At 37.6% G+C, this 23033-nt stretch overlaps 1 protein-coding gene across 1 annotated transcript; it reads left to right on the top strand.

The window, feature by feature from the left end:
• Positions 1-60: 60 nt before the first annotated feature.
• LOC124162840 (juvenile hormone esterase-like) lies at positions 61-21046 on the top strand. The gene is made up of 12 exons (XM_046539512.1): positions 61-333; positions 2279-2517; positions 6222-6449; positions 8354-8498; positions 9555-9740; positions 10817-11025; positions 12339-12516; positions 14469-14561; positions 14949-15052; positions 16718-16868; positions 18604-18724; positions 20807-21046. Exons 2-12 carry the CDS (start codon positions 2284-2286, stop codon positions 20970-20972), a joined length of 1815 nt encoding a protein of 604 aa, XP_046395468.1. The 5' UTR covers positions 61-333; positions 2279-2283; the 3' UTR covers positions 20973-21046.
• The last annotated feature ends 1987 nt before the right edge of the window (positions 21047-23033 follow it).

Genomic DNA, 23033 nt, shown 5'->3' with positions numbered 1-23033 from the left:
GTGCGTGAGCATTGAAACCGGTCGAGAAAGATTAAAAAAGATTGGAAAATTACAGCAGCTGTTTCAATTATTATTATCCATGGACTTTCACAAAATCAACTCGTCGACAATCAGTCTGAATATAATTTCCCTAAAATGTCGTAATACCCACTTCATAAATTTTTTTCCTCCGCATAATCATTGCAAAATGCTGGCTTAGAGGCCCCAACATGGCTATCTTAAGCAGAGCCGTCTTGTCGATAGTTAATTTTTAGCCGTGGAGAGGGCTTCAGGCAGATCGTGTCGCTCTGCCAGAAGGATTTGACCAAGAAAACGTGGATAACCAACAGTGAGGTAAGTCACCGCGATTGAATACGTCGCTATCCAACCTAGTGAGAGTTACGTACTAGTGTTCATAATTATAGAGCGTATCTGAATTGCTACTCCATTGTTTTTCGCAAAAAGGAATTTTTCCCTGGCCTATCTTAATTGCCCTGTGAGAAATTACCAGCCCAAGTATTTGAATTTTTTCTGATATTTGCATTAAAATTGTAATTAGATTCTGATTATTTTTATAATATTCACGATATGATTTACTCCACATTTTTGAACAAAACATGGTTCCGCGTGGATGATTAATTCGTTAACATAAAAATTCTGCGAGGGATCAGGGAGGAATAGCCCAATATGGAATGAAAAAATTGAACGAAGCAGAATATAGAAAAGCGTGATAAATTCAATTTATTATCCTTTAATTTTGAACGCTTATTTAAATAAAAAAGAAACTATTCAATGGAAGCAGTTCATGAGCTCAAGCCTGCCATTAAAAATGGTGGTTTAGATTTTCTCCAATTTACTTGAAGATCGCGAACTTCTTGAGGCATAATGAGATATGGAAAAACATTTAAGTGATTCAAATTGTAGCCTACCATGATAAACATCTGCCCGCATTGATCAAAGGAGTGTGACATTACCTGGTTCGATCTTCACTAGGAAAGTTTAACCCGAATAAGTTCCAGTGTCTCAGTTCTGGTAATTTAGCGTGGCAAAAATTTAATATTCAAGTAATCATATCTGAAAAACACACCACACGCAACTACGTAACGTTTACTTTAATTTAGAAGCAATGATACCAATACGCCTTTTTATAGATCGTATTTAAATTTTTATTTGCACGTAGAGGAGGGAGGCAAAATTAGTCAGACGGCATTGCGAAAGAAAAGAGAGCGGTACGCAATGCTAACTCGAGTTAATTTGGAATTTCCATGGAAATCGTATATATCTAGATGGTTAATGGGTTATTTGGAGACAGCCATGAGCCGTGGTGATTTGCACCACTTAGGGAAGTGGAGTAAAGAGGGCACTAAACTCCTTCTCGATTTGTTTTTTCCTGAGGTATACAAAAATTTCCATGAGAAAAATTTCCCCTGGACCGGAAATCGGACCACGGACCTTTGCTTTCCCGGGCCACAGCGCAGACCACTACGCTATCCAGGTTCTTTAATTCTCATGGCTATTATACCGAGGCTCATGGTACCACGTGTTAATATATTAATGCATTTCCTGAGATTTTACTTGTTAGAAATCTAGAGTATCATTTAAAAGTTTCCCCTATCCTTGTGTACACTTTCCTGATATATAAAATGGATAACCCTTGAAATAATTACAGTTCCTTGTGTTCAATTTTCTGATACAACAAATGGTTATCCCTTAAAATAATCCTATTCAACTCTATCCTGAAACTGTTATTTTACCGAAGTCACAGTTTTGATAAGCTTTCTTTTCAAGAAATTAACAGCATATCTCCTCCTGTAAATATACTAGTTTGAAACGTAAAATATTTACATTAAAGGTGCTCATCTCACGAAAGGTGAAATTTTGTTGCAATTAAATGCCTTGCTACAGTGTTCAAACGTATCAATTTTGGTGTTTCCCATCACCTCCAAAAGAAATTTTTTTCGAGTAACACCGTGTAAAAAAACTAAAAACGCATTTTTAAAGCATACGATTTCCTAAACCGTCATAGTTGGTAAATTTTATCAGCGTACAATCATCAGTATCATATTTGGCGGACATAAATTTCGAATGGATATGGTGCAATTAAATTCGTTAAATTTTGATTAATTTTACAGGGATGCATTATTCCAATTCCAAACCAAAACCCCAAGTGACATAAAACTCCGAACCATATTTTGAAACATACATGACATGATGACCCATATGTTTTAAAATTACAAGTGGATATATGTGTCTAAGATTTATAAAAATTTAGGTTAAGTAATTGTAAATCATTTTCCAGGCGACATGTGGGTCACCCTAGCGACCATTCTGATGCTGGTGGCGCTACCATGGACTCAGTCAATGCCCCATCGGGAAGGCGCAGTCCCCGCCGCGGCGGTTGATGCTCCCGTGGTCGACATAGTCGGAATGGGAAAAGTCGAGGGTCGAAGCTCACTCTCCTACGTGCAAAGGAGGCCCTACTACTCATTCCTGGGTATCCGGTACGCCAAGTCACCGAGCGGGCCCCTACGATTTCAGGTAATTAATGCGACGCCACGGTTAGGGGTGAGCGTTTATGATCCAGATCCATGCTCTCTAATGACTAACAAGTTGGGACACAGCTTATTTTCTTTTTGAGCTTGTTTATTTAGCGGTAGGGAATGCTACGCCTTACGATAAAAACGACTTCGAATACAAGTTCCAAAACTTCTCTTACGTATGGGACTTGTAGCCATGCATTTGCATATGCACTCCCAAGGGCGTAACCAGGATCAAAACCAGGAAGGGGGGGCAGGCCATGGTTGTTCAAGCTGTAAGTAAGATTTAAGCATGGAAAAGGTGAATGAAATCAAAATTTTAAGGAATCTGTAACAGCTCTTTATTATTTTTTTTTATTATCGCTTGAAAAAATACTAAGACATTTGCGATATCTGCTTCTAAGGGGGGGCAGCTGCCCCCTCCTGCCCCTCGCTGGGTACGCCCATGTGCACTCCTTTTACTCCTTTGCAAGGATACAAAAACTATTAAACAAATAAAAATTATTAAATCAAATTAAAAATGACCCCTATCACCCCTCTAAATCCACCACTGGCCAGGATAAGAGTTTTGAATACATATTTGGCGGAAATAAATTGCGAATGAATATGGCGCAATTGCATTCGTTAAATTTCGATGAATTTTACAGGGATGTATTAGTATAATTTCAAACCAATACCCCAAGTGACATAAAAATCCGAGCCATATTTTGAAACATATATATGACATGATGACCTAAATGTTTTAAAATTACATGTGTACATATGGGTATAATATCAATATAAATTTAGGTTAAGTAATTGTAAATAATAAAAATTTATGATTTTATTACATGAGTAATATTTTTGTAATAAAAAATGGATGTCATAAGGGTGAGTTAACGCAATCGTATTGCTGTAATCTGGTGGTTTCCTAATATTTTTTTATTGCCTAAATCGAAAGATTATTACTCCTGGAGTACGATTTCACGCTTTAAAATTTTTAAATGACGATATCTATTTTTCGCGATTAAATGAAAAGTGAAAATTTTCTAGCGCGCGAAAACGCGACGCGTAAGTAGGAATGATGGGAAAAAGTCCGTGCGACGCATTTCTGGTTCCCCCTTCCGCCTCGTGAGGTGACCTTGATCGAGGCTCTGAGCGCTGATAGGACGCAGGATGCTAGCGGGTAGCTGAGTACCTTGCTGGCTGGTAGCGCTTGGCATAAAAAAGGTTTATTAATACCTTATCAAATGAAGAAAACTTTCCGACCTTAGCCAGTTTTAATAAGTGATTATTAAGACATGTTTCCCTGAGCTCTGCGCCTCATGCATGCATTGGTAACCTCAGACGACGTATAACTCCTATTTTCTCGTAAAGAAACTAGGTCCCTGTGACGTCACGTGCTGGCCCTTTTCAAATGAGGATAAAAATGGACCATTGCCATTCGTCTAAACCGGTATTTCTAAAACGAAATAATTTGTATAATATGAATACACTAATGGTGGGTAACGAATCGCAATCAATGCCTTTCGTTTTCTTTAATGAAGGAAACTATCCAATTCACCCAAAGTTCTCGTTTAATTAAGCTCAAAGATTAATTGTCTCCGACAATTATAATCGCACATTTTCGTCCAACGTTAATTAACTAATGTCCTTAAAAATCCAGAGGCTTAAGTAAAATGTCGAAAAGGCTGGATGCTCACAAAAAAACAGTTTTCATGGTAAATGCTAAGTGCATGAAAAATATGTTTGCATTGCCATAGCTCAGTAACTAAAGAACTGTGAACCCATGATTATGGGCAAAAAATGCTTAAAATTGTCTCTCCTATCGCTTCCTGAAGTATCTCAGATTCCTCCTGAAATTTTATCATTGGATTTTCACGTCAGAGCGAACGATCACGCGACAATGAAGGTGATAGTGATGCCTCGTTCAGATTACGAATATCCCAGCGATCATCCTAACGATAGTTGACAGAACTACTAGTAGTCATGTGACTGCATGTCCGGACAACAGTTCACATATTTCCGAACGTTCGCGTTGCCACTTTACGATGGTTAGGCGCTGCGAAACTGGAGGAGGAAGCGACAAGATAAGGACGAAAAGTTTGTGAAGCTCCCATCGCCCTATTTTTTTCGTGTATTTGTCCAAGTAAGGAAGAATATGGGCGGAAGGAAAATTATGCTTTAAATACACGTTGAGCATAGTAGTATCTTAGTCCTATATACCTCAACGGCTTTGCTAACCGTCGATTTCTCGTCCACTTTATATTTCAGCACTGGAGGGCAGCACAGCACATAGCATCGTTGTGTGAATGCAAGATAGTTCCAACTGTCGCTGGAACAATCGTTATCTTATGCCTCGTTCAGATATGTCCAGACATGCATTCAGTCAGCTAGTTCTGTTAACTATCGTTAGCACGATCGCTGGGACAATCGTAATGTGAACGGGGCATGAACGAAGCATGGTGAAAAAATATCGGCTACAGTCGATTTTTCGGGTAATCGATTTTTATCCTAAATGAAAATCTCGGCTTATTGACAAATATCGAAATTTAAACCAAAAGATTGAATAATCGAAAAAAATCGACGCGTCGCGACGGTTCTTTTTTGAAAAAAAGTCGGACGAAAGCATATTTATTGTTAATGCGAAAAACACTAAAAATACACATTTGAGAAGAAGAAAAAAATCCAAAAAAATCTACACAGAGTACATGATAGAATTATTTGTAAAGGTATAAGTAAAGGTAATCAGTGGCGCAGAGAGGGGGGGTTTGGGGGATAACCCCCCCCCCCCAGGGGTCAGAGAAATTTTGTTTAATCCACTTCTCTTAATTGGATTGATATTATTGATAAAATAGTGTAAATATTAATAAAATATCCGAGGACCGCAAAACTCACCATTTTGAACCATTTATATGAAACATTTTCCAAGGGAGGGCCCCCGCACCTCCCGCTTACCCTTGCAGGTATTCCACACCCTCAGACACCACAGTTTTTTTTGCGCCTAAAACCCCCCCCGAGCCTTAATTCCTAGCTGCACCCCTGAAGGTAATAATTATTGGTAAAAAATGCACAAATGCAAAGAGCCCTTGTGATTTCACCTGCCTTCGAGAAAATTCTTTTACATGGGACGGATGACGTTATCATAGGCAGATATTTACGCTGCTGAGGTCAAACTAAATGGTCAAGATCGAAGATGAAAAATAGAGATAGATATAAAAATAGATGAGAAATCGAAATTCGAAGATATTGCTCGATCTCGATTTCCTCGACCTTTGACTATAAAAACTTCATTGATTTGATCACGAATATTGCAAAATGAGATCCTCGATTCGGCCTCTAAATGTGTTGTAGCCAACCGCTCATTTAAATTGGTTTTCAAAATTATCCACTCGCGTAGCTGACGGACGAAGTGATCCGAATTTCACGGAGAAATAAGCTTTAATTAGGGCTGCTAACATAAATTTATTTACACGATGATGATATGTATCAAATTGATAACTTTTCGATGCTATTCCTCGCAATTACAAACATTATTCTGAAAAATATTGGAAAAAAAAGCGGATCGCATAGCACTCATGACCACGCCGCGGACATTTTTGAGAGCCGATAAAAATGCAACAAAAGTGGCAACAGAAATCAGCCTTCTATGGGATGGTATTGGGCCTCCTCTTTGCAGTCACCTTGGGTTTTATTTTTCCGACGCTAACGATGATATCGCTCTAGCCGCCAGAGTTGGAGGAGCCCTGGGATGGCGTGAGGCCGGCCAAGATCTTCGGCCGCAAGTGCCCCCAGACTGGTAACTTCCGGAGCGGCGAGTTCGCGGAGACATCCCGCAACGACCCGCACAATTGGCACGCCCGCCTCGAGGAACAGATGGGAGTGGTTGAGGAGGAACCGCAAGCCGACGAGGACGTGGAGGACTGCCTCTACATTCAAATCTACACGCCTAACGTAAGGCCCCATTCTAACACTGCCCCGCATCTCAATCCCTTAAAATAGCGAACCTTTTTTTCCCTTCCGTACCCCTCTATATGTATATTACTAATGTTTTCCCCCCAGAAATATCACTTGCACATTCCATTACATAATTTCACTATCGGTAGGTGACACTTTTATTTAAAAATAAAAAGAAAATTTGTTTTAAATATCCCTTATAATATCTATACATATTTCCTGGATAAGAGAATATATTTTCCCATTGAATCCTTGGATTAGTATATTATCTGAAGTAGAATTTCTATTCTTAAAATACAGATAAATGTTTTTAAAAACGGTAGTTGAAGTACACAATAAAAAAATAGTATTTTTTGAGGAAACGAGACAAATACGACGGTTTGAACGGGAGTGACATAGTTCTCTGAAGCAGATTAACCGGTCGTATTTTGTCTTTAATCTGAAGTTTTAATATTTATACACTGCAATACTTAATCTCCTACGAAACCTTAAGTATTGTGAGAAAATTATACAGAATAAGAGTAGTAGGCTATGGGCTTAGTAATGATTCACTGTTGGCTAGCCAGTGGTTTTAGAACAATGAGAAAGTTTTTAGAATTAGCAATCACACGAAACAGTGAGTTTCTTGATAATAACTAGTACTGGTCGGAACGGTTTTGTGCTCAAATGAAGTTAAGAACAGAAAAGTTTATTTTAATCGTCTTAGTGTGTTTTCACAAGTGAACTCGTAGACGATGCGTAGACTTTATCCATTCTAATTTGGACTAATGGCAACACTCCATGCATCAATAAGGAATAATATTCTTGCACTCATTGCTAAATATCCACATTACATGTTCTATCTATTCAACTTAATTAACCTAGTTAACCCAACCTTAATTAACCCAGTTCACTTTAAATCTCACTATCTTTGTCAATTTCCACATGCAGGAACGAATTACATGTATCACCCACCAATTTTTAGTATATTGACGCCTTTCAGTAAATTTCGTAAATCAACAGATATTTCTTTATTTATGTATCAGTTTTTGTCGCACATGTTTAGGAAAGGAAATTAGTCCGTATAATAGATATCATTATTAGTATTATTATTAGTATTACGAGCGTGCTGCGCCAGCTCCCAGCGGGCTTCCCCCGCTCTTTTCAATGCAGGTCCACAGAGGGATAGGCGCGTTTCTAATTTTAAAATGTAGAAAAAAAGGCAGGGTCTTATGTACAAATTTAATTGGAATGTTCATGTTCAAATTGAGGTCAGAGGACCTCTTTAAACACAACATTGGAAGTAATTACACAATCCTCTGTTAAACGCACATGATGACTCATACTTACGTATCAACAGGAGTCTTGAATGTGGAATCAGCCGCATTTTGATAAAAGTTATTTAAAGAATGCGAGATATTGTTGCAAATGAACAAGTGTATCAGTTTGTGCGCTGTCAACGTCAGGAATATTTACCGTTTTTTTTTGTTTTTTTTTTAATTATTTAAAATCCAGTTTTAGGAAACAAAACCAAATTTAGGAAGTAAGATATACCGTCGCATGTTCTCTAATAAATTCTGTGCATTTTGGTACCTCATTTGTAGAGTTTGGTTGCGTATATGTTGAGAAAAAGGTATCTATACAGTAGAAATAATATAGAAGATTATTATTTGTAATATTTCTAACCCTGCCGCGTGAACGGCGGAGAAATATACAAGAATTGCCATGAGTAAAAACTTCCCCTGGACTGGGAATCGAACCACGGACCTTTTTCTTTCCAGCTACGCTATCCAGTTTCTTAAATTCCCATGGTAATTATACCGAGGGTGATGGAACTAGGTGTTAGCAACGGAAAGCCAAAGGTCCGTGGTTCGATTCCCGAGTATTATTATTATTTACATTCGTCTTTCTTTTACTGACAGTACAATACGACAAAGAAGATGCCTGTGATGGTATTCTTTCACGGTGGAGCGTATGTCGCAGGATCATCCAATGTGTACGGAGGTGATAAGTTGATGGACAAGGATGTCGTTCTAGTGGTACCCCATTACCGACTTGGACCACTGAGTAAGTTGAAAAACACTCGGGGATCGGGGTTGAATCGGGGTCATTACCTTGGTCCGAGGAATATGGAATACCTCCCAAGAGAGATGGGTGTTCTCTCTTGTAATCATTTTAAAAAACAACTCAAATATCCGTCACGTTTGGGGCTTGTAGTGTTGCATTTGTTTTTATGCTCCCTTTATTCCTTTATCGAGATAGAAAAAACTACAAATTTTAATCCGCCACTGGTAGCGTAACCCCCAAACTGTGGGCTTAGTCTCACAGTTGGGAGGAATAGTAAACAGGCTATAATTTATCCACGATTTATGTCCAAATACCCGTTTTTGATTAAGAAAATAAATCTCCAAACAACTTCTCTCAACTTTAATTGGATTACACTGTCATCGGATACTTTCAATGAAGTGGGTCAAAACTTCATCCTCGACCTGTCGTTTTTTACCTTTTTTTGGAATAGATAACTCATTTCAAACTTTCGCCATCATCTTGAAATTTTCGGATCATATAACGTAAACCTTTCCCATCAATTAAACATTTCTCAAACATAAATTTGAATATGAGAAAATACTCGGGTAACACAATTGATGCTCACGCAACTGCTGACCAGGGTCTACATTATATATCAAATAAATGGTGACATGATAGAATCAAAACCAAGCTTTGTTATATTCCACGAATTATTTATCATAAATTCTACCGGTTTCGAACTTTTCAGGTCATCATCAATAGGTAACAGAACAGATGGTAACATAGGAACTATTGACACACCGTAATAAAGAGTAATAGAATTACCATTGATATACCTGAAACCTCTTAATAATGATCTAAAAAGGTTGAAACCGGTTGAGTTTTTTAAACACTGTGTGGAATGTAAAAAAGTTTATTTTTTACTATATCTACTTTGCGTACCCTGAAATTTTCAAGGCGTAAGATTTATTTATAAACAAGTAATCAATTACCGGTTTGGCGGGACGTAGTCGTGTTCAGTAAGGCAATTAGCAGATCACCTACGTTAGTAACAAAATTTTGCGGACAAAATTTCTCCAATTAATTTTCGCGAAGGTTTCCTCTCCCTGGGCACGGACGACATCGCGGGCAACGCTGGACTGTTGGACCAGGTGAAGGCCCTCGAGTGGGTCAACAAATTCATCTCAAACTTCGGCGGAGACTCCGAAAGAGTGACCATCTGTGGAGAGAGCGCTGGGGCCGCGAGTGTTACTTACATGATGCTCACGCCTCTGGCAAAAGGTGAGGAAATTCTAAAATTTTTAATAGTAAGTGTTCATCGATTCTTGGTTGATGTCACTGTGATTTATTCATGTAGGTTGTAAATATCTGGAGGGGCACCACTGGTTTCGAGCGTGGAGCGAAGTGTGGTTGGAATGGGGGTGCTTGGGTAGGATAAGCCACGCCCACTTTGACTAAAACGTTGACAATCCCATAAGCGCCAATGCTTATTATCTGGTGACATTTTTGGTCATAACTCGTTAATACATTAAAATAACCTATGGAACGCACAATGTAAACCTTTTTTCTTACTTCATTTTTAGGCTTCGCAAAGTTATGACTCTAACATCTTTTCCCGAGGAAGAAAATGTCTTATCAATCACCACGGTTACGTTCTACAACCAGCTCAGCTGAAAATAAAGTTTTACGAGAGTAGACTAGCCATTTACCTACACTTATACTGGTATTTTATTTTATTATAGCCAACGGAAATCCAACAATTAGAGTAATTGAGTATATTTTCAAGGATATCCCCACCAGAAAAGTAGCTAACAGACACAGAGTTTATACATTAATTGAGGTAACGCGAATGATGGGAATAATACGATGACAATCGCCGGCGAAATGCTAATGATTATGGTAACATTTTTCACTTAATGCAGTTCATTTTCAGGTCAAAACATAGCCACCTCAAAATATCAGTCGGAAACTAAGTCCAAAAATTGTCAAATCAAGATGGCGGAACTTTGACTGCGCTAAAAACTGGGAAACAGCACCTCCAGATATTTACAACCTCTTTGGATTTATTAGGGAGAGTTTCAAAGAGGGTTGTTTTGTTCGAGCTTCATTTGTTTGTTCTATAACATTCGAATTAATGTATTTTTTAATGCTCTTGGTGGATTTTCTGGTTCGTTACTTTGCTGTTAGAAAGGTAGACCTTTCATTAATTTATTTAAATATGGATTCAATCTCTCAATAATTAATGTATCTACCCCGAGAAAATGTTTCTAGAGAAATTATGAACCATTCCCATTGGGGATACGGAGATTGACATTTGTCTTGGTCAATATTTATCAATTTTTTTTTTTCAATTCCAGGGCTGTTCACGCATGTCATTGCCGAGAGCGGCTCCGCACTGTCTGATTGGGCCATTGATCTCACACCAGAATACCACTCCATTAGCATCGCAGAGGAGGCAGGATGCAACGTTTATGGTTCTGACGGGAAGCATAACATCACAGAAATTACTTTATGTCTCCAAACAGTCGACGCGATGAAATTGACCACAGCCTACCAAACTTACAAGGTGAATTCGTAAACCGTTTCTTAATAACGTTTTTATAAACTCGCTTTGTTGCTTATCATCTTATCCGGGTCAAATCTTGCAACTCAATTTTAACTCACTTTCTGATTATCTATCAAGCTGAAATTTTCATGACAACTCAGAAAATGATGACAGTGCAATATTCTAACACTTTTATTACGATGGGAACTGTATCTAGAATTTTAATCTGAATTTAAATTTAACATGGAGATTCGTTTTAAAAATTGCCATAAAAATCTGATGGTGGCGCAGCGATCATTAAAAGGAAGGAAAACGATATAAAGCCGTATAAAAAAATTTGTTTACGTCAAATTTAATGGAAAAAATATCGCAAGAACAACGTGATTTTAAATAAAAATTTATTTTTGTATTATAATATTTTTATATATAAGGAGCAAAGAGTTGAGTTTTAATTATTGCCGTAATGATTTTAGGTAAACTCTTATCTAGACAATTTCAATGGCATTTCCAGTGTTCAGCCATGATGAATTAATATTTTTTTGAAAAAAATGAAAACGAGCTCCTACAATAAATGTTAGGTGATGCAGATAACCTGATGTAAAGTACAGCAACGGTAAGTTGAGAGCATGCAATCACTTGAAATATATGTGATCCGACCTAAATTGAACGTCCTACTATTCAATAATCCAACACCATGATGGCCCATGTAAATTTATAAATCTCACTAAATTTTCATGAACAAATATTTAACTACTTAATGATTGATTATTGCATATCCTTCAGATACAGTTTCCGAGCCGTAGGAATACTAAAAGCAAAGTTTTGGTTTGGTGGTAATACCCCATAACCATCACATTGTGGTTTTATTACCATGACTATTATCAATTATTTAACTATAGTAATTTTTTCTAAATATTCTAGTTGCCTACATAATACATTTTATGCTGATAAATTTAAACTCTTCATGCGCGTATTACTGTTTAACAGAACTAAAACTTTTTGCAGGAAATGTAGTTCAATGTTAAAGCTATTGAATAGATCGCTCTGGAAGTTTGATAGATAAAAATTCGTGGCATAATATATCACGAGATGTGAGCAATGCGTACAAATCCGGTACTTTTTGATATCCCAAAGGACTTTATATTAGAAAAATGAAGTGTTATCTATTTCAATAAGCAAATAACTTGGAAACGCTCATTGAATTTAAAATTTGTAACTAGATAAGCGAGAAACACTCAAAACAAAAAACAGCTGATATTGTAAACACGGCTAAATGTGCTAAATTTGGTTCAGTTGAACTCTCAGCTTACATTCTTCTTACCCCTATTATTTAGTACAAAGAATTAAAGAGGGGACACACAGGTCTTGGAGGATGCAGTCCAATAATTCAGAAGGCTGGAAAAGTACGATTCATTGAGGAGCACCCAGAAACCCTCTTCAGGAGTGGAAAGTACAACCACGTGCCCATTTTGTGCGGAAGCAACAGGGATGAGGGGTCTTACATGCTAGCCAGTAAGTCTGAATTTCTGTTCTCAAAAGTAATCATTTGCAATCAAAATTTGACACAAGAATCTTTGCTTTGATTGCAACAATTTAACGCTGAAACTAGTTATTTTCTTGTTCACTGCACCGCTCCTAGCCGCTAGATAATGACACAAAAATCATTCAAATCAGGCGTAGCTTGAATTCTAGTCTACGAAATCGTATCTGTAAAATTTGAGCCATAAATAATTGTATTTGAATTTTACCACATTTTTTGGACTGGCAGTAGACCATTCGACAATTAGACTAAATCTCTGTCATTGAAAGTAAAGGTTACCTGAATAAAAAAAATCGAAGTAGGGGTAGTAGAGGGCTTCTAACCACCAATTTGAATATGCATACAGCATGTATAATAATTTAGTTCAAAAAAGCGAATATTTATTTGAATAGTGATAACTTAGTGGAAAGTTACTACAATTACTATCACAGTATAAAACTAGGATATTCCAAAGCATATTCAGAGGCAGGGGCGCAGCTAGGAATTAAGTCTAGGGGGGGTTTAGGTGCCACTAAATACTGAGGTGTGTGGGGTTATGGAATACCCACCAGGATAAGTGGAAGTTGCGAGATTAATAAATTGCGGAATTTTAAGATAAATGGTTCAAAATGGTGATTTTTTACGGCATTCTGAGGGATATTTTATTAATCCTTACACAATTCTATTAGTAATATCATTCCAATTGAGTAAAATGGATTAATCTTAAAAATTTCTCTGAGCTCTGGGGGAGTTTTATCCCCCAAAACTTCCCCCTCGCTGCGCCACTGTTCAGAGGAATCACAGTATCGTAATCGTAAGGCGTAAAATAAGCTATACTGATGAAATAAATAAATAAAATTTAGGAAGTATTTTACTTGGACTTTTATCACTTACAATTTGAATGCCACAAATTGAATGCCATATGATAGACTGTGGTACTTGGAAGGGCAAAGCGACGGGTAAGGATGTTTTTGCTTTTAGGGAAGGATAGGAAAAGAAAGGCTAGGATAGCATACCGACCGCTCCTAGCCGCAAAGTAATGTCTCAAAAAATCATTCCATTTAGGATTATCTTGAATTTATTGTCCAGAAAATCGTATGTGTAAAATTTGAGCCATATTTGAATCGTATCTGAATTTAACCACCTTTTTGGAATTAAATTCTGACATTCGATTTTATGGACGAAATGTCAGATACGATGTTATGGTTTAAATCTTAGACACGATTTTCTTGATCAGAAATTCAAGATTCGCCTGAATGGAATAATTTTTTAAGAATGTAAATTGCGGCCAGGATTGGTCGAGAGGTTGTTATCATTCACTCCCGTCGTAATTTATGCTTTTTTACCCTTAAAATGTATGTGTTCTTATGTTGAAGCTATAAATCAATCAGGAAAAAACATTCTATGAACATTTAAAATATCAAATGGGAATGCAGTTAAATGGCGCCACAAAAAAAATACGGTCGTATTTGAGGACACTCTCCAGTGCTTCTCGATGTCTTCCTAAACCCACACAAACGAGAGAATATCTACATACAAACTACAAATATTGGGAAACTTTGAAAAGGAAAAACACCTTGGACACTAAAAATCCCAATTTACAAGACTATGCATACTAGAATATCATGACGCAGAAAAATTACTGAAAGCATATTTTTTAAGCGCATATTAAACGGACTAAAATCCATATTAAACTTAAGTATTTGAAGTTGACCGACGATGTTACCTTTTTAATTTCTCTCTTTCTTTCGCTGTAAATTTTTGAAACGAGCATATTTGAAGTGGGTAAAATTATACCTAACAAAAGTTTAGCATACCAAATAGGAAAAAAAATTCATAGCTAACTTAAACATTCAAAGATAAAAAACCATCTATAGTTTGTGAAAATAAATTTTATCGTATATTCCAATACTTAACAATATTAATTTTATTTTCCTTTTTGCAGCTGTATATTTCGGTTACATGGTACCAAATAACCTGGTCACCGACGAAGAGTTCTTAAAGTTTAGAATGTCTGATATGGCTCTGCAACTAATCAGTAAGTAGCTAACTATTTCTATGTAAATTTCATATTTTCTTTCTTTTCTATTTTCTCAGGAATCTGAGAATTATAAGATCCAACGCTGTACAATTTACAAAAAAATAATAAATAGTGCCATTGCAAAGGACGTTACATAATTTGGTTGCATAACATCTATGCTAATGTACAAATTTTGCATTAGAAGATAACTGCCACAAAAATGTCTCCAGTTATTGCGATGAATGAGTAAATTTTCCAGATACTCAATCCCTTGCGAACATCGTTCGGGAATAATGCGTTTTACCGAGCCATTTACTAGCCATCCATCAATTTGAGACGTGACATAAATCTCGCTGAACGTAATAAAGCATATTCCGGCATTAATTTTTCTTTGCTATTTTTCAGATGCGAAAGATCCAAATTTCTGGCTGGTGGATGCAATCGAAAGCAGATACGAGCCACCCAACGCAGTCGGAAATTTCACTCTGCTGATTCCTGGACTTATTGATGTGACTACGATTACTTAACTTACATGCGGAATTATTGATCAGATAAAATAGAGCTCTTCCTCCAGTCTATTCGCCGGTAGAACCTTAGATCCTTCTTTAATTCTCCGAGTGTTTAACAACCAGATAAAATCCAAATTGGAGGAGGAAGAAGACGAGAAACAGTGCGAAATATCCTTGGAGAAAAAATCATTCGCTTTGACCAGGATTCGAACTCGGATCCATCGTTTTCTGATCGAGTTCTTTAGTCAGTTTATCTAACGAGACGTCATTCCTCCCTGTGATTAAGCAAAGGGAGGAATGCCGCCTAGACACAACCGGACAAGATGTTATGCAGGGGCGCAACTAAGAATTAAGGCTAGGGGGGATTTTAGATGCAAATAATACTTACGGGAGTGAGGTATTGCATACCCACCAGGGTAAGCAGGAGTTACGGGGGCCCTCCTCCAGAAAAATTTTAAGAATAATGGTTCAAAATGGCGAGTTTTACGGCTTTCTGAGGGACATTTGATTAATCCTAACACTATTCGATTGGTAATACTGATCCAAATAAGTAAATTGGATTAAACTTAAAAATTTCTCTCAGCTCGGGGGAGGGGGGGTTTATCCCCCAAAACCTCCCCCTCGCTGTGTCACTGGTGTTATGGACTGCTAAGCATATGATACCACAAGCAGTCCAAATCGTGCGCACAGCGCCACACCCGGAGAACAGAGCCCGAATTTTGAACACCTAGGGGTGTTCGCTCTTGGCTAGTTTCAAGTATACTGGGACTAGCCGCGGTGATAACTTTAATCAAAATCCCGGTCAACGTGAATGATTTTTTCTCTGTGGATGTTTCGTACAATTTGTGCTTTGCGGATGACTCCCGTAAAATTTATCACTGCTGCTATTCCCGGTATCATTTTGTGGTTAAATCTTACGCTGTTGCTAGTGATTCCTAATAAAATGTAATATAATAAGACTAGAGACTTCCGTTTTTGGATGTTCTAGTAGAAAGGAAGGAGAGTAGCTCTTTAGGGCTTGTCTATCGTATCTAGTATTAAGCAGAAACTAATCAGTACTTGCACGTAATGTGACATCATCACCCAATCTAAATTAGTGGAGTACTAATCAACACCTTAATCCACCGCTCCTAAACAACCAGCGACCACACCAACTTCCCCGAAGAAAAGCGGAAATTTGAGCCCATATTACGCAGAAATTAATTCAACGACTGTGTTGTCCGACAATATTCCCTAAAGTAACAAGGAAAAAACTCCAAACGACTTCTAAAATTCCAGAATGACCGACTTATTCTACAAAAAGCGTTTTCGTAATTCACTATGGTAGGAAAACTCAATCCCTGTATTGTAATCTCAGCTGTTGATAACGAGGTAATAGCAAAATAAGGTATGACTTCTATTCTCTGAACGGCTTGATTCTATCGATTACACTCACTTGCTTTGTGAACTTTTAATGGACTTATATATACTTATAATTATGTTATACTTTTGGTTAAACCCTTTTCTGTTGCGTTTTGTTATTGCAATAAACGATTGCATTCATCCAAAATAATACACAAGATAGCACTTGGACTGATCATTTAGAATTCGATTGGACTCTGTTCACGCTTAAACTTTAGCAATTACACCTATAATTTTTTGACTCTACCTTTCTCTTCCTTATAGATCCTTGGAACAGCATTCCTCAAAGGACCAACTTATCAAGTAATGCAATTCAACTCTCAATATGTAAACAGCTATCATTACACATTCAATTACCAAGGAAGCAAATCTCTCTGGCCCTTGATGGGATTCAAAAACTCCCCATTCCCCGGTGGTAAGTACTTGTATACATAAATGCTTTCTTCGGTCATCAAATTGGAATGTTGGTAAATTAATCAAAAGAATTTGGATTATCGCCGTGAAAACTATTCAAATCCACTCAATATTTTGTGCGACCTTTGGCGGACAAAATCGTCGATTAGATCATCAAGCATTAGGTTCTTTCTCAACAGTAAGGCAAAAATTAACAAGGTTCTTTTCCCATCGAAAAATGAATAACGGTTTCGTAGCGCTGGAAACGCCCTCCTTCGTAGCATAAAAAAATGGAACAAATTTTTTCGTCATCAGGTGGTACTCATTAATGTATATTTTTCTGTGAATTATAATCGCCCCATAATTGTCGAATCATTTCATTAGAATTTTTCTAAAAAAAAATTTCCAAAATGTTTCTTCAATGCGCACGACAAACTATGCGTGAAAAGGAACGTAATTTATTTTCATAGGGAAACCTAATAATAAAAGCACATTGTAAGCATGAAATAAATACGCGTCTACTTGAGGATTTTTTTCTTTAATTCGGCTGGAAAAAATGTAACTTCTATGCATAACATGATTGAAATTAATTTTATGGTATTTGGAGGAAGTGACCGACATCTGAGGTCATTTGCGTCTTGAGGGAAGAGTATGGAAGGAAGGTTGGAGAGAAACCCGGCGTCGGCATTAGCCTGCTATTAACGAAGAGCGCTAAGGGGATCACGGCTTAACGTCCCATCCGACGGACGGAGTGTTGCGCTTGAAATATCCTCCACACAACACTCAAGCAGGGATCGGGCAGTCTCTGAAAATTCTCTGCCACCGCCGGGATTCGAACACGAGCCCACGGGGTGGGAAGCCTACACTCTAGCCACCACACCAACCCGATCCCCCACCGATTGAAATTAATGTTAGATATCAAATTAATAAACCTTTCCGCCAAATTTAATACTTGTCAATAAGTTGTGGCATTTCACTTCCTCTCATCTTAAGGACGTAATAGTTATCCCTGAGGTCAAATGAGTATTTTTTTAACGAATAATGTAATTCCTACTTCAATAATGAGTCAGCCTAAATTTTCGTGTGTCTTTCCGATATTTTATTCTGAGATAAAGCTATTGAGGAGGCTAGTGCGTCTTGAAAGTAAACACAAGCTTATTAGTTTTGATCATTTGGAGAATCCGGGATATGCGCGTTTCAATTTTCATAGCAAAAATAAATTCCTTCTCTCTTAGAGCCGCGATTGACAATAACTAAACATAACATGCTTTGGTGACCTACTTGTATCGTCATTTTCCTTTTCGACATACATCGAGATAATTTAGGACCTTTTTTTTTTAAAGAAAATGCTAGGAATACCTTTCTAGTTCTGCAAATTTATCATTCGAAATTCAAATATCCTTGCCACACCTTGCAATAAGGTTTCCAAAAATTATGTTACTCCCTGATTTTAACATACTCTGTTCCACTAGAGCTGCAATTTTTTAGTTTGCTAGAAATCGATACAAAATATTGGGATGTTACAGAATCCGTGAGAATAAGGTTTGGGTTGTAGGCATATTTTCTCCATTAATACAGTAATTAAATTCTTCATAGACTAATGTGAAATTAAATATCGTTACTCATAAACAGTAAAAAAATATTTCATGTGAAAAAACATACTATATGTTTATGAGGCTTTTAACGTTATACCGTTAACAATTTAATTACTCTAAATGTGTGTAATAACTAGAGTTACATTCTTCTCTTCTCTCTAGGAATCTGCCATGCTGATGAACTTCTCTACATATTCAGTATACCACTCTTCCCGCTCAACGAAAAGGATAAGCATGTTTCGCAGAAGATGGTGGCATTATGGACCAACTTTGCCACTTATGGGTTAGTAAAATAGTTACTCAAAAGAAAAAGTGTACCCAAAGTTCCATGTAATCATTTCTCCGTCTCAGAAGCTCCTGCTCAAAAGACAAAATCGTTTTATTGCACAATTTCCACCTGATTTTAAATAGCTTTATCTAAAATTAGAACTGCTGACATGCACAAACTATAAAATTAAGTCATTGAAGCATTACATTTAATATGACCATGTAATAAAATATCTTGAAGTTAAACCAGTCCTTAAAAATATTACACTTCCATTATTTCCCTACCTAACTCGTCACATTATCTCTATTCCATCATTATTGCCATTTATTGCTACGAGTTTGGTTTTGAACTCAGTTTCGACTAGGGTTATCAATTTCTCAATACCGACTCTGAAACATCGGCCTCCGACTTATATTCGAAAGTTTTATTTCTACTAAATGACGTTTGAATAAGGAAAAGAAATGATGTGTAACCGAGTTATATCTGTGGGAAATATTTGCAGAAAGTAGAGTTGAGCACGCTAATCAGAAATAAAGAATGTCGCTTCCCAAAAACAAATTCTGTCACTATAGCTTTTGATTAAGTGTGAAGACGGTTAAGCACAGGTTTCAAATAGAAATAAATTGTATAATACATTGAGATAAAATGGCCTATTTCATATCAATTTGGAATATATGAATGAATATCTTGATTGAATTTCTCCAATGTAAAATAAAATCGTGATAAAACAATTACAAATATAGTTATAGTTTATATAGTGAGTGATTAAGCAAATATGTCCGATATTAACTACAAATATACCATTTTTATTATTAGCAGTAATACAATTTAACCTTTAAAAGACGGCTTTAAGTGCCAGATGTATCACTGCATGGCCGGGCATTTAATTGGCCTAGTTTTAAAATATAAGCAGCCCTCCAGTTAACTCTCGAGCGACGAAACTCATTATAAGCCGATTTTAAACGAAGTGTGTCTTAGTGGGACAGTCGAAAGGGTCCGCAAGGCCATAAACAAAAACATTAGGTGGTCCCTTTTGTGACCGCACGGACGATAAAGGTTTGGGCGCAAAATACGATAAAGGAGGAAAAATATTAAAATATTCGTACTCCCTACAATGACATAAAAATTATTTTACGCTCGCAAAATTATCAAGACATAGTGGTCTATCATCATAACATCGGTCTATCTATGAAGCATAGAAATACAATTTTATTATCATCTGATACTCATCCTAGCTCTATGCTATCAAATCATTCATTGATTTGATTTTCCCTAATCTCCTTGAATCAACTACTGGAACAGGCTTACAACGACGAAGTTCACAATTGAATTCAGTAATGAGATAAGAAAATTAATCAACACGTGGGGAAGGAAGCGAATTTTCGATTTAAAAAATTACTAAGCTCAGCTTCTCACTTGCAAATAACAATTTATCCCGAAAGTTTCCACCCTTGCCCAAACGATCTTGACGTAATTAAATATCTTAGGGTAAGCATGGAAAAGGAGTGGTACATGGAGTTGGTAGCTCAATACCTGCTTAGCTTCCAGTTTTTTTTAAGATAAAAACTCTGTAAATTTGGCGAAAATCTATTGGTAAACTTTTGATATCCTTTGAGTTCATTAACTGCCAATTTCTTGCTAACTCTGGTGTAAGCACTAACTGTAAAATCTATACCAAGGATGAAATTCGCCGTGAAAAAATCAATTGTCTTATCCGGGATTCGAACACAGATCACCTGGTTGTCGATAACGTAAACTACCACTTACACCATCAAGCCAACTTTTTCTATCGTGAATCTCAGGCTAGTTTCATCGAAGAAGATGTTCAAGTCCATGTTGTGGCTCCGGATTCGAATCCCGGTTAAGCTAAGTGATCTTTTTTCAGGGCGAAGTGCCCTGAAAAATATCTTTTACCTTGGCTAACCTGGTGTAAATTTGCCCCGAGACCACGACTGCGTACAAGGTTTCTCGTTCCATGTAGTGCTTTGTACAATCTTTAGTCGTCTGCAGTAGCCTAAAGTGAAGTGAAAAATAATTTTACTGCATTTTTAAATATTAAATGAGCTGTAATATATAATCGTTTATTTTTGTTTCTAGGAACCCGACACCGCCGGAGTCACCGGTTGATGGCGTTCCTGAATGGCCAGCCTACAGCATTACAACCAACCCCTATATGAGGATAATGGAAGAGTTTACGATTCAACACAATTTCACAAACGAGTACACAATAGACGTCGACGAAGGAATGATATACGATCCTTGATTTACAAATTCTAAGTTATTAAAGCATCGGGTGTGCAAGTTTTTAAGTAAAATAAAATAATTTATTCTGCCAGAAAATATCTTTGACCCTTTAAAAGAGATGACCTTACTTACGCTGAATAATATACGTGGTAAAAATTTGATTTGGTAAGTCACAGAAGTCCATTTTTTTGTAAATGATGGCTAATTTTCTCCAGCCTCTCATTGTATTTGCAAGCAGGAAACTTTGAGCATTTTGCACGAAAAATAACCCATTAAATGAAACAATCCATCGAACGATGCCGCAAATTCATTCAAGAAAAATATATCATAACTGAAAGAATTTGACCTTCTCTCTTCGCTCACAACTTCGAGAACTTCCACGCTCGTACATACAAGACCGTAGAAGTAAAACTATTTAAGGGGGTTGAGAATGTTCATTTCGGGAAGGGGTTCTTATTGAAAGTGAAAAAATACATCGGAATTTATATTTTTTTTCTTTAAAATGACTTATTATTCATTATTTTAGCGTGCACACAAATCCAGGAATAGATTTGCAAAGTACATTGGGACATCGTTTTGACACCGACAGTAGGAACGAGGGGGCTATTGTTGAGCTGTGGGCAGAAAAAATTAAATCGTTTTCCTGGTAATTTCCGTCGCTAACATATCAAAAAGTATTGCGCATTGGAGGCTGATACAAAAATTACATCTTATGAGTATCCATATCCCATCACTTCGCAAAATTTGAACGATATCTCGTTGTGACACTTAAGGAACTTCCCGTCAGACCTGATTGAGGCTACCCATTCCCGTTTTCTCAAAATGTAACTTTCTTATCGTCCTCAGATCCTGCAGCTCGATTTCGTTTATACCCTAAACCCGTTATAGCTTGAATTAAAAAGTTCCGTCAATACACTTACGTTTGTGCGGTTGGAGCGAACTGTAAGCTCGACTGACTTCAATAGCACTCAATTCTCAGGGTGAACGCGCAGTAGCACGGCCAGGACCAAGACCACGACCAGATACGTGCAGCAAGGACAACATGGAGTGACGCGGAGCAATGCGCACTGGTAAGACCAAGACACGACTGACGCAAGGCAGGATATAAATTGGATATCCAAGGGGGTGCTATAGCCATTCCTAGCCCCTCTCTTAAACCGCCACTGAATGCAATCAACTATTATGAATGCGAGGAGGTACTAATACATATACGACGATATTTTGAAGAGATAAATCACTTGAATGGACTTGGCCCGCGGAGATGACTTCGAAAGAAAATGGCCCACGGAAATATATCCCTGGTAAATATCTCAACAACAATAATGAGGGCCAAGGCCACACTACCGCTTCGTAGAATCTGATCTACGACAAATCGTAGGATTTTCCTTCCTCGTAGGAAAATCTTCTTTCTTGTAGAAACTTTAAATCATGGTTTCAGTAGTGGTAGGACCCGCCCGCCTCTGTGACTGTGCGGGATTCCTCTTCCCTTCCCTTCCTTCCCTATCCTATCCCAGGAGGCGTCGTCGGGCTCCTATCGCGGCGGCGCCTCCTTCCTTTTTCCTGCCTTGTCCTCCCTCTCCTGCGGTGCGGAGGTGATAATCTTAAAGCTTAAGACTTCTGCTCAGGAGAGTAACCCCGCGAGCCCGCCGTAGGGTTTCGTATCCACTGCCGGTTCGTAGATCTAGCGATTTGATCGGTGGATTATTCTTCCTCATAGGATAATCCTATAAAATCGCTGGCACAGTAATGGCTGACGCCTGGTTTCGCTAGCTTGTGGGCCCTTCTCGCTTCAATAGCGTTAAGGTGTTTTTCCCCGTCCCATCCCTTCCGACCCTTTCCCTACCCCAGAGACGTCGCCGGGCTCCTATCGCGGCGGCGCGCTTTTTTCCGATTTTGGTATCTCACCAACTATGCTGATGGTCGCGGGTTCGAATCTCACCAATTTCATGTCGTAAATTCTAAAATGGGTTTTAACAACAATTTATACATCTTTTACCTTAAAATTATACTAATTTAAACTCTCCATGAACACCAAGTTATCACCAATCGCAATGACATCTATATTGAGATTTTCTAAAAA

The sequence above is a fragment of the Ischnura elegans genome, chromosome 7 (assembly GCF_921293095.1).
Source record: "Ischnura elegans chromosome 7, ioIscEleg1.1, whole genome shotgun sequence".
NCBI lineage: Eukaryota > Metazoa > Arthropoda > Insecta > Odonata > Coenagrionidae > Ischnura > Ischnura elegans.
This window is presented reverse-complemented; position numbering and strand designations above follow the sequence as displayed.